Source organism: Alligator sinensis, unplaced genomic scaffold (genome assembly GCF_000455745.1).
Source record: "Alligator sinensis unplaced genomic scaffold, ASM45574v1 scaffold134_1, whole genome shotgun sequence".
NCBI classification, from domain to species: Eukaryota; Metazoa; Chordata; order Crocodylia; family Alligatoridae; genus Alligator; species Alligator sinensis.
This window is the reverse complement of record NW_005841920.1, coordinates 529,806-542,641: the sequence shown is the minus strand read 5'-3', so window position 1 is coordinate 542,641 and position 12,836 is coordinate 529,806. Positions and strand designations below refer to the sequence as shown.

Here is a 12,836-nt window from a genome sequence, read left to right as displayed (position 1 = left end):
CATTCCTGCATTCAGTTATTAGCATTTACTTCTGAAACAATTGGTTTAATGTATGAATATAATTGATTTACAAATTTTATGCAATGAGTGAATTGCTGAGTTTTCATAGCAAATTCATGATATTTTTGATACTGATAAAAAGTATCAATGGATTATTGTATATACATGCTAAAGATGTGGCATTTTTTCTGAACCATAATTAGGGTTTAGGACATCTGGCGTGTTCCCTGTTACTTTAACATATTGGGTTCACTTTTATAGAGAAGTGGGAGATAAATCCATCTGAACTGACTTGTATGAAAGAACTTGGCCGTGGCCAGTTTGGAGTGGTTCAGCTGGGTAAATGGAAAGCACTTGTCAAAGTTGCCATTAAGGCAATCAACGAAGGTGCAATGTCTGAAGATGATTTCATCGAGGAAGCTAAAGTGATGACGTGAGTACAACAGCTGCTTTGTGCTTGGTGGAATACCTGACACTAATAGAAGTTTGTATAACATTATTTAATGAGTACTACCAATATACTTGATGTTGTATAATGCATGGAAGCTATGCAATGAGTTTGCAACGGAAGTTGAACCAGCTACACAGTATACACACCTCATACACTAGGTATGAGATTGCATCTTTAGGTCACATGCTCTTTTCAGTGAGAAAGCTGAATAGGGACTGTGCACTGTTAACTGATCCTAGAACACTTGTGCCATCCCCAGTTAAGAGCTTCTGCAAATACTGAGAAAATGTAGGCCTGCTTCTTGCACTTTCCTCATGTAAGCAGCTGCATATCAGGGTGAGGTCATAGCTCAACCCCCCTTAGGATGTCAGTTATCATACAATTCATGGAAGTCAAGGGCAAGGCACTTAAAACGCCATTTTTCAGGGAGCTGGGCTGAACCCATGATTTGTAGATGTCCTGGTGTCCCATGAATTCCAAAAGTCATGCATGCAGCTGGGCCGTCCTGGGGTGGGTTGACAACTGACCCACCCCAGCAGCCTGGGGTTTTGAACTCACCCAGGACTGTTGGGACGCTGTCTTGAACTATGGGAGTGGAGGAATTCTAGGGCTCATCTGATAATCAAATGATTGTTGGACTGGCTCTGAGAGCCCAGATCTGGAACAGAGGAGCCCAGGGTCAGGGACAGAGCCACCTTCTGCTAGATTTGCTATATCTGGCTCGGAGCATCTCAGCAGTGTCATGACTGGGACCAAAGGAATTTTATGTCCCATCCCAAACCTTGCATCTCCTTCCATGAAGTCTAGTATGGCAGGAGGGGTGGTGTTGATTGTTGGACTGGCTCTGAGAGCCCAGATCTGGAACAGAGGAGCCCAGGGTCAGGGACAGAGCCACCTTCTGCTAGATTTGCTATATCTGGCTCGGAGCATCTCAGCAGTGTCATGACTGGGACCAAAGGAATTTTATGTCCCATCCCAAACCTTGCATCTCCTTCCATGAAGTCTAGTATGGCAGGAGGTGTGGTGTTTGGGATGCATCGTAAAGTTATTCCAGTCCCATCTGTGCCATTATTTTCATATTTGTCAGGGGCCTTAGAAACATAAAGACAAGGACTGAGCCTGGGCCATGTACAAGTAGATGCAAAGAGAGAAGAGTGAAGGGAACTTTATTTTCTTCCAGATTCACTTCCACAAAACTACATACAGTCACAGCCTGGATGAAACTGAACTGAATTGAAAGATCCAAACTCTGTGCAGTATATATAAACTATCAGTGGATTATCAATGAAGGGAACATTTTGCAAAATACTTAAAAAATTATTCTAGCAATCAGAACTACTGTAATTGCCTGTTAGTAGCAAATATCTACTAACTGAAATGTGTTTTGTCAACAGGAAACTGTCCCACCCAAAGCTAGTACAGCTATATGGAGTATGCATACAGCACAAGCCTCTCTACATAGTGACAGAGTTCATGGAAAATGGCTGTTTGCTCAATTACCTTCGGCAAAGACATGGGAAGCTTAACAAAGAAATGTTATTGAGTATGTGTCAGGATGTATGTGAAGGGATGGTATATTTAGAAAGAAAGAAATTTATTCACCGTGATTTAGTAAGTACAGCAGGTCCCCTGCAATTTGAACTGTGTAATGATAAAATAGACATGGCATTTCATTTTGTGGGCAAGTGATGTATTTTATGCATCTTGTTTAACCACTGTAGGACCTAATAAAATAACACAGTATTATTTTAATGAATTGGATTCTGGCAGGGAAATACAAAATTTCAACTGCTCACTCACTTTATTATGGTTTGTGGATTTTGTAATATTAAATTTAAAGTATTAATGTGTGTGTGGGTGTGTGTGAAAAAGGTTGAAAACCCCTGCCTTAAACCAACACAGCTACAACCTACAGCCCTGTATATATACAGGCTGTAGGTTGTAGCCGTGTTGGTCTAAGGCAGGGGTTTTCAACCCCTGTAGGTTGTGTGTGTGTGTGTATAGATATATATATCTACACACACACACACACACACATATATAGAGGTGTGTGTGTGTGTGTGCACACACACACACACACCTCTATATATGTGTGTGTGTGTGTGTGTGTAGATATATATATCTATACACACACACACACAACCTACAGGGGTTGAAAACCCCTGCCTTAGACCAACACGGCTACAACCTACAGCCTGTATATATACAGGGCTGTAGGTTGTAGCTAAGTTGGTCTAAAGCAGGGGTTTTCAAACTTTTAGGGTCAGTGTAGCCCTGGTGGCTGGTCAAGAAGGCAGTAAGTGCTGCCGGTGGAAGTGCTGCCAGTGGTGGCGGTGCCTGCTGCCAAATACCCGCTGAGGCCATCCCAAGTACCCACAGGGGTACCCCCAATTGAAAACCCCTGGTCTAAGGACATAGGCAGACAAGGTTCTTTGCGTGAATCTGATATGTTGTATTAGACCAACTTAAATAGTTTGAAAAAATTTTCTTAGCAAGCTTTTGGGTTTAAAAACCTTTCATCAGGCTGAGGAAGCATCTGTAGTTGGTGTGTGTGCTCTTCCTGGATGGAATGAATAGTAAAGAAGCCAAAGGCTGGCATGCATGCATGCAAGAAGGCAGTCAGTGAAGATGTAAATTGAGGATTAAGTGGGTGACAGACAGGTGTGGGGGTGGGGGAAAAGGGGGATGAATGTAGCAGGTAAATAGTGGAGAGGTACCTGAGGAGTCAGATGTCAGGCAAGTTATAATGTGTCATAAATCCAATATATATATTTAGTCCATGATTTTTTGTATCCAGGAGGTTGAAGTAAAGTTCATAGGCTCATCTGTGAAAAGTGTTCTGTAAGTTCCCTTTGAGGATTAGAACTGAGAGACTGGAGAGAGAGTGGTTTTCTTATGAGAAATGTGCCCCCACAGGTAATTGGGTATTCTTGTCTTTGACAGATTTCCGGTGTGCGTTCATTCTGCTCTGTGTTTGTTGTTTGGTCTCTCCTACATATTTTCCATCAGGGCATTTGGTGCATTGGATGAGATATATTACATTTCTGGAGGTGCAGATGTAAGGTCCAGGAATAGTGATGGATCTGTTGTGGGGTGTAGTGATTGTGGGGGTGGTGGAGATGTGTTGGCAGGTTTTGCATTTCTTGTCATGGCACGGTCTGGATCTATTTGGTGTGTTCTGGGCTGTGGGAAGTTTGCTGCTGGTGATGAGGTTAACTAGGTTTGGTGCTTGTTTGAAGGCTAGGATGGGTGGTTCTGGGAAGATCCTTTTAAGAATTGCGTCTCCTAGTATGGGTTGCAATTGTTTGAGGATTTTCCACATGGGTTCGAGGGGGGGTGATGTGTCATAACCAGCGGTGTGCAATTTGTGGGGGGTTTTCTTCTATACTGCAGCAATTCTTCACATGGTATCCGGGTGGCTCTTTCAAATGTGCGATCTACCTCTCTGGAGGAGTGTCCTTGTTGAGTTCCTTTCTTGCATGCATACCAGCCTCTGGCCTCTTTGCTATTCATACCATCCAGGAAGAGCACACACCAACTACAGATGCTTCCTCAACCTGACAAAGGGTTTTTAAACCCACAAGCTTACTAAAAAAATTTTTTCCAACTGTTTAAGTAGGCCTAATAAAAGATATCAGATTCACCCAAAGTACCTTGTCTGCCCACACACACACACACACACACACCCCTCACTATAAATGTTTACTATAAATGTTTACTGTTAATTAGTGACTTTTCAACAGCAGCAATGTCAACAGAAATTAATGACTGCTTTACAAGTCCTTTTAAGTAAAAGATACTCAGTCACAGAAACTTGAAAACCACTTAGAGAGTGAGTGAAGTTAGAGAAAATCAGTGTCAGGGTGGAGTGATAACTTGACTAGAGGTGTCATAAAAATGTATCAATGAACCAATGATATAACATAAACACTGCAGTAACAGGAGCAAGATGTCCTACTAAGACTATCCTGTGGTTCTTTGGGTGCATCTACACGTTCATTAATGCACCATAATTACAGCATATTAAGTTTAGTACCTGTAATAACAGGTACTAATTTCATGCTCTGTAATTGGTGCTGCTGTTCAGTAGCACCAGCATACAGTTTTCATGTGACACTAATGCGTAACAGACTAATTCTATTGTGCATTAGCATGGCTTTTGCCATGATGCGTTAATGAGCAGTAGAAATAGTCCACCATGCATTTAGTGTCTCTTGTAGATGTTCCCTTTGAGAATCTATTCAACAAAATCTCTTTCTCTGACCATCCCTGGCTCCCCTACCTTTTCCTGCTAACTCACACACCAGTTTCATAGTTTCATAGTAGCTAGGGTCAGGAGGGACCTGAACAGATCATCTAGGCTGACCCCCCTGCCACAGGCAGGAATGAATGCTGGGTTCACAAGACCCCAGACAGGTGATCATCTAACCTCTTTTTGAATTTACCTAAGGTAGGGGTGAGGACCACTCCCCTAGGAAGCTGGTTCCAGATTCTGGCCACCCTAACTGTAAAATATTGCCTCTTGATCTCTAACCTAAACCTATTCTCCATCAGCTTATTACCATTGTTCCTCGTCATCCCTGGTGGTGCTGGGGAGAAAAGAGCTCTTCCTATTTGCTGATGATCTCCCCTGATGAGTTTGTAGGCAGCCACCAGGTCCCCCCTCAGCCTCCTCTTGCCGAGGCTGAACAGGTTCAGGTCTCTCAGTCTCTCCTCGTAGGGCCTGTCCTGCTGCCCTCTCACCAAACAGGTGGCCCTCCTCTGAACTCTCTCCAGGCTGGCCACATCCCTTTTGAAGTGCGTAGACTGGCTTGAGATGCATCTTTGGATGCATGAAAAGGTATGGCTGGCCTTGCTGGCTGCGGTCTGCCATCGGCGGCTCATGTTCATCTTGGAGTCAATAATGACTCCAAGATCCCTTTCCACCTCTGTGCTTTCAAGAGGGAAACTCCCCAGCCTGTATGTATGCTGTGGATTCCTTCTCCCGAGGTGCAGCACCCTGCATTTATCTACGTTGAACCCCATCCAATTCTCGTCTGCCCATTTTTGTAGTCTGTCTAAATCTAGTTGCAGCCTCTCTCTCCCTTCAAGTTTGTCCACCTCGCCCCACATCTTAGTGTCATCAGCAAATTTGGACAATGTGCTTTCAACCCCCTTGTCCAAGTTGCTGGTGAAGATGTTAAACAGTGCGGGCCCGAGGACTGAGCCCCAGGGGACCCCACTGCTCACATCTCACCAGGTTGAGTACAACCCGTCCACCACTACTCTCTGGGTGCGCCCCATCAGCCACTTTTTTACCCATCCAACTGTGTAGGCATCAATGCCACAGTCGCTTAATTTATTGATGAGGATGGGGTGAGAGACGGTGTCAAAGGCCTTCTTAAAGTCTAGAAAGACTACGTCCACAGTGACACCATCATCCAAGGATTTAGTTACCTGGTCATAAAAGGCAATCAGGTTGGTCAGGCAGGACCAGCCTTTGATGAACCCATGCTGGTTGCCCCGAGCATAATCTCCCCTGCAGGCCCCCCACAGATGTGCTCCTTGATGATTTTCTCCAAGATCTAAGATTAATTTTCTCCAGTTGCTGAGATTAATTAATTGTTCTCCTCCTCCATCATCATCATCCCTTCTAGGCTGAGGGGCAACAGGAGGGGGACATTTATTCTCTGTTTCCACCTTATTTTTGACTCAGTGCTATCTGGCTACTGGTAGGAAATCTCTTCCTTTTTACACTTCTTCCTTTATTGGCTGCTTGCAAAAATGAGGAGAGATCCTTTGAGCTTTTATCCACTTGCTTTGCATTGTGTGCAATAAGTGTCAGGCAAACTGTTCATCGTAAGGTTTGCTCACTCTGAAATTAGAAAGAAGGGATATAGTCAAGTCCGTGGTCATGGCTCCAATACCTAAGGGGTAAACCATGAATTTCTGACTTCTGTTCACCTGCGGCTATCATTGTTTTTCACATTTAGAATAAGGTACTAACTCTAGTGTTCAATGCAAATTTAAGTTTGAATAGATTCTGCACAGTGCATTTTCTTTGTAAGTGAAATATACTGTAAATGTCACTGGTCTGACAGGTGTTACATAAATGTAAACAAATCATTATTAGTAGTATTAAAAATTGTTCAGTGACTTGAAGCATTAGCTTTGCTTTCATTTGATTGTATTTTGAGGTACACATTGAGAACATTTAAGCACATGAACCTTTTCTGAATAATTGTTTTTGCATTTTTATCAGGATGCTTTAGGACAGATTTCAAACATGTTTCTTGTTTTCCTGCAGGCTGCAAGGAACTGTTTAGTCAATGCTGAACACATAGTTAAAATATCTGACTTTGGAATGGCAAGGTAAGCAGAAACTCTATATAATAGCTGTATTTAATATTAAACTCTACTGAAATGTTTTTAACCAATAATACTTATGGCTTGGATTAATCTTATTGTTTGCTATAATGGTTTGGGGAATTTATCTGTACAGAAATGTATTAATTCTAGATGAACGTATAAAGGTCTCATTATAAAACTGTAGCAGCATCAATTATTGCAGCAGGTTTGGTATCAGCCATTTGCTATCTGGGCTGTGGCACATTCATTAATAAACCTCAATGACACTTTATTCAGGTGGAAGCATTTTAAGATAGTGGGCTGGTTGAAGCTGAGAGAAGATAATTCCCCCAACTTCTGTGCACCAAATAGAAGGTGGAAAATCCCACCAGTAGAACCAAAGCACTAATATATTGGAGCTGGCCTTTAAAAGCCACATAGGCTAGATAGGTCAGAAAAGATTCAAAGACCCACACAGGAAGCGTGGGCAGGAGGCAGGAAGAGGCGCGTGCTTTTGCAGTAGCAGAGGGGGTTTCCTGTTAATGAGAGGAGGTCAGATCCTGCTGACTTGGAAAAAGAGAGGTAAATGAATTCTAAATAAAGTGGGGAGAGATCATAGACAATCATATCAACTTAGTTTTAGCATGCTAAGCTAAAGACTCCAACATACTTTCTATTCCTGTTAACTAGGAAATGTTGGCTTGTTAAGGAAAGGTTACCCGCTAGCTGCTTAACTCTCTGAACAAATGAATTCTCTCTCTCTTTCTCTGGAGCCCAAACTCATTTTGATCAACTGACAAACTATAATGAGAAACAGGAATGCACAGAGGGGCCGGTTGTAAACCCAGAGGGGCCGGTTGTAAAATAGTGGAGCTGCAGAGCTTGCCTAACAAAATGGTGGAGGCCTCCAGCACAAAAAGCCTGTACTCTTCCAAGAGCCCCTATATCAGTGATTCTAATAAAATTAATAGTACCAGTTCTTCTGCTTGACAGACTGCAGGTTTATGTCTGTGTTAACTGTGTTCACGTTGTTATAATACTGTATATGACTCAGCTTACCTTATTTACCTATGCATAAAGAATTAAAGGTTAAGTGCAGGGGCTGGTTATATTCAGGAGGAGACAAAATGGTCCTTTAGCATCAAGAGAGTCTTGAATGACTTTTTTGAGAGATGAACAAAGATGGGATGCCTGACACCCAGGACATAAACATGATAGTGGGACAGCAGGCTGGAAAAAAGCAGCTCCTGGCCAGAAGAGTCTGGGGACTGAGAGAAGTGGAAGAGCTCTGGGAAGACTGGAAAGGGAACAGCTGAATAGCCTTGGGGTGCTCAGGACTGTGCAGGCTAGATTTGAAATAGAGGGGCTACTTAACCCCATTGGATGGGACAGAGAACCTCTGGCCAGGTGGGTTTTGCTGCCACAAATGCCTTTACTGAAGAGTGGAACTAGATGCTCATTCCTTGAGTCAAGGCCACAGAGAACTGGGGAAGGTGAGAGATCAAAAGGCCAGGGAGCCTGGGCTGCTCCCAAGCTTGGGCTGGCTTCAGGGGACTCTCTGAGAGACCAGGTAAGGTTGCAATGGCATTGAGCAAGCATCTGCGGGAGCACTAATGCTTTGCACATAGTTATTAGATTATCAATTACTTGTATAGTTTAATATTGGAAGAAAATATGGACATGTTGTTCAGTGCATTATACTGGCAGGCACAGGGGCCAAATTGAGGGTCCTTCGTAAAATATGGCCCTGTTGTTTCTGTGTCTGTCAGTTATAAAGAAGATTTTCAGCCCAGGTGAGCTTCACACAACCTGTACAGGTTTGACCGGAGAGAATTACCCTTTCAGCATTCAGGGGCGCGGGGTTGGGGGAGTTGCCTACACGAGAGACAAGCTCTGACTGGAGTCTTGTCTGTAGCAATGTTCACTGCTCTCACACTAGTCAAGGAAAAAGGCAGGGTATATTATTCATTTGCTGTGGCCTCTGGCATCATTTGTCAGATACAAAAAAAAAGCCTCAAAAATCAGTTTCAAGACAGAATAATGTTTTGTTTAAACCTTTTTAATAGAGACAGTTATTTGTTGTTGATTTACTTTCCAAGAGTAGAGATATTTTTTTGTAATATTCACCTATCTTGGCGAGTACAGTTTATTGAGATGTTACCTTCATTATTTTCTAAGGGATGTCTAGCATTTTATTTAGAACGATGTAGTGAAAATATGCTACGGGAGTTCTGTTCAACCAAATCCCAAGATTTAAATAATTCCTAGCGCAGTGTTATCTGCCCAAGCGGTTAGCTAGTCAGGAAACATGCACAATTTTGTTGACAGAAGAGGTTAGTACAACAGTTTTATCAGTAATGGGCAAAGAACTGCTTCCTTTCTATACTCCCCAAACTCCATAATGTTCTTGGATTTATGTAAAATTCTACATTAGAAGATTGTGGATAACAGATAATTACTTCTGGTTTATATTTATGCAAATGAATGGAGAATGAGGCTAACCTTATAAAAAGCAGTGGAATTACTTATCACTATAAAACTTGTATAAATGTAAGAAAAATCATTTTTTGGGTATGTTCATGTGGCAGTTGTAGTACTGTCTAGAGATATCTGAGCCAGCTCTGAATGAGTGAGTTCTGGTGCTGGAAGCATCTTAGCCATGTTAGCATAACAATCTAGCCAGGTTAATATACCCTGCTTCTCAGCAGGACTAAGTAAACCAGGTGGGATGGTGTGCTTTTTATGTGGCTATACTGTTTTCAGTACCCAAGCTGCATGGATATACCTATGTAGTATCTGGGGTGGATAAGAACTTGGAGTTCAAAATCAAAAAGTAGCTAAAGCATCTTTGCCTTTAATCTAGGCTAGAATTCTTAACAAAAGGTATTTTGACAGGGGCACAACAATTTTCCAAAACAATTTTATGTGCTCATATAATTTCCCATCTAGGGAAATTTCACCTAAAAAATTTACCCAATACAGAAGTTAAAATATATTTGTTATCTGCTTTACTTTAGGTATGTTCTTGATGATGAGTATATCAGCTCTTCAGGTGCAAAATTTCCAATCAAATGGTCATCTCCTGAGGTTTTTCATTTCAAAAAGTACAGCACCAAATCAGATGTGTGGTCATTTGGTGAGTGAGTTGGTTTAATTTGTAACACATTACAATTGTCATAAGCTGCTTGGTGTTATTTAGAAAATCATGAGAAATCACATCTCTGATAAATTATTTTGCTGCACAGTTCCACCTGTTTTCTAGTTTGAATATGTCAGTTTCATATTTTAATTGTGCCTAAATTGTAAGAAAGTCTTGGAATATGGGGTGTAGTGCTTTGTTGATATTGGGGCAGTTGGATTTAGTTATCTTCTTACCTGCAATAAAGGTGATGCTGATTTATATTAGATGAGGATTGGTTTGGTTTGGTCATCACCATTCAGTTCAGAAATAAAATGTTCCCATTCAGGAGAAATATTCAGGACCCAATATAGCTTATTTTTTGCTGTTCATAAAATCATGAAATAGCTCTGTAAACTTAGAAAGAAGTTTTGTGGTTGTTGCTGTTGTTTTTTCCCCTAGGAGTTTTAATGTGGGAAGTTTTTACAGAAGGAAAAATGCCTTTTGACAGTAAGTCAAATTCTGAAGTTGTCCGTGAGATTTCTGAAGGATACAGACTTTATCGACCATATCTGGCCCCACTTCCGGTGTACAAAGTCATGTACAGCTGCTGGCATGAGGTTTGTTTCTCTTACTTCCTGTTCTGCATGCTGAAATATGTTTTTTATTCCAGTAAAGACTCAAAGGCAATTCATTGACAGTAGGTCAATTATACACACAGTAGTGACATACTTAGTATCTTTGATGTGCTTTTCATGTATCCTGGCTAAGCTTAGAAGCTTCAGTTTATTTTAATTATTGACAATAATAGATATAAAAAACTTCCATTCCCTCATTTATCAGTCAATTTGACTATTTTACCTCCTTGTTTAAATCTTTCTCAGTATTCCACAGAGGCACAGTGCTTCCCTATCACAGCAACTGCTCTGGCAAGATAAATATTGCTTAAGAAATAGATTTACATTTCAAGATGCCTTGTGGTCTTGGTGGTATTTTAGAAAACACTCCAATCTCCAAATCCATGGTTTTCCTTGAAGTGGCAAATGTATAGCTTTTCTTTCATCATATGTACACGCATGACTGTTCTAGATAGCGTGCTAATAAAAGGTTGCTGCTACATCAGATCATATATGAATCTACAAACTCTTAATATAAACTTGTCTTCTGCTTTGCTTTTCAGAAACCTGAAGGCCGTCCTGCTTTTGTAGAGTTATTACAAACCCTCACAGATATAGCAGAGACTGGATAACCCGAGGTTCCATACAAATCCATTTTTGTTACAGAATTAACATAAAGGTCCTCCATGGAACGGTTGATATAGTTATCCATCTTATCTGGTTACGGTATACTCAGCAGCGGTTTGGATACTGATGACTTGCACATTCAGTTAATTTCCATTGTTAGTGTTTATCAGAGTTTTGGTCTGTTGGAAGAAAATAGCTCAGGAGATTGGCAATGGGCTTTTAAGCTTTTTTGCTTCCACATTACTCAGTTCAAACCGAGTCCAGATTTGCCAAACAATTAATTGCCAAGTTTGTGGCAATCAGGTCTTGTACACCATAAGGGAGGAGCCAGGTTATCTTGTGGTTTGGGACACAGAGCTCCAAATGATACCTTTTGCTTTTTATGGCACACTAAATTCTGCAACAGTGCCACTGATTTTGTTAATTAGCATGATTGAGACTGGGAGATAGGGCTGGATGGCTACAAGGGAGACTTAAGTACCCGTAGTGAACCTCTGCAGAGTAGTGAGCTGCATTTGAAGACATAACCTTTGATACCACAACACAGATTTCCATCACTTGAAGTGAAGAACATTTCTTAAATGCAGGATCACAAATACGCTATAATTGACCAGATGACCGGCCATTTAGAGAGAGACAAGACATAGCCAATGAGCCTCATCTCCTTGGAGAAAAGGCAGCTGTTCTTAAGAGGGTCTTAAGCCTATTCTGAATGCAGTGTTATGAACAATGTAGAAGTTGAATAGCTGATAACAGTACCTATCACATGGAGCTCATTCCTGTATTTCTTCAGAGCACCAAATGACAACCAGAACCTTGAGTAAGCTGCTTCTTGCTTCTTCAGAAGGTTTTACCATCCTCTTTTCCAGCCTTTGCTGCTGCACATGTGCCTAGCTCCCCTGTTGTTTCCTTCAGCAGTGATGCTGACTTCCTCTTGTGGAATATCTAAAATGGCCAGCGGACAAGCCAAAGAGGTGGAAGATGGAAACTTTGCAAAATTTTATTTGTCAGATAAATCCAAAGTCATGGCAAAAAGATAAAATAGTTGTGTGACCAATACTTGTTATCCTTGGTACCCTGTGGATAACAACTGTATTGGTGATTTTGTATTTCTTCTTCTATGGTATATATGGATTGACAAATATTAAGGCTACATAAGTTGGTTGCTTCTAAGCTGAACTTGGAGAGAGAGCATAGCACTAAAAAAAGCTATATATTTGTAGCATGTGATTAAATTATGTAATTAAACTAATGCATGTGTATATTTGATATTATAGTACCTTTTCCATAGAAAAAATGTTTAAATCTTAAAATTGTAGAATGATTTAATTCCACATGACTCACAAAATTTTACCTTCTTAATAAAAACATCTTTACGGTTGTTGGAACTCTGTAAGTTAATAGCATCTTTGGACCAAATTCATTTCTGGCCTAAGCCTGGATAACTCCCCTTAATGGTAACAATGTATAATATTTAATGAAAACCCATAGCAATAATTAAGTGCAAAATCCCTTAGTTTACCTCTATGGAAAGTTGACAGTTCTTTCAGATACAGTTTTAAAGCATTTCAGTTTCAAAGCAAACTTGATATCCTTGTTTTCTTCCACAATTCTTAAAAGACTTTTCATCTAGCTGTAGCACTTTTTGCCCCTATAATTGACTCATATGGAATGAAGTATGAACTTCTTATAAAAT

The 12,836-nt window shown here is 40.9% G+C and overlaps 1 protein-coding gene across 1 annotated transcript in view; it reads left to right on the top strand.

Annotated features, from left to right (window-relative positions):
• Positions 1 to 12,478, top strand: part of TXK (TXK tyrosine kinase) — a 24,494-nt gene extending 12,016 nt beyond the window's left edge. The window contains exons 9-14 of the mRNA XM_025198343.1: positions 262 to 433; positions 1,846 to 2,062; positions 6,738 to 6,802; positions 9,796 to 9,914; positions 10,359 to 10,516; positions 11,077 to 12,478. Of these exons, the coding sequence (XP_025054128.1) occupies positions 262 to 433; positions 1,846 to 2,062; positions 6,738 to 6,802; positions 9,796 to 9,914; positions 10,359 to 10,516; positions 11,077 to 11,145 (800 nt within the window). The 3' untranslated portion in view covers positions 11,146 to 12,478. The remainder of the gene's footprint in view (positions 1 to 261; positions 434 to 1,845; positions 2,063 to 6,737; positions 6,803 to 9,795; positions 9,915 to 10,358; positions 10,517 to 11,076) is intronic.
• The last annotated feature ends 358 nt before the right edge of the window (positions 12,479 to 12,836 follow it).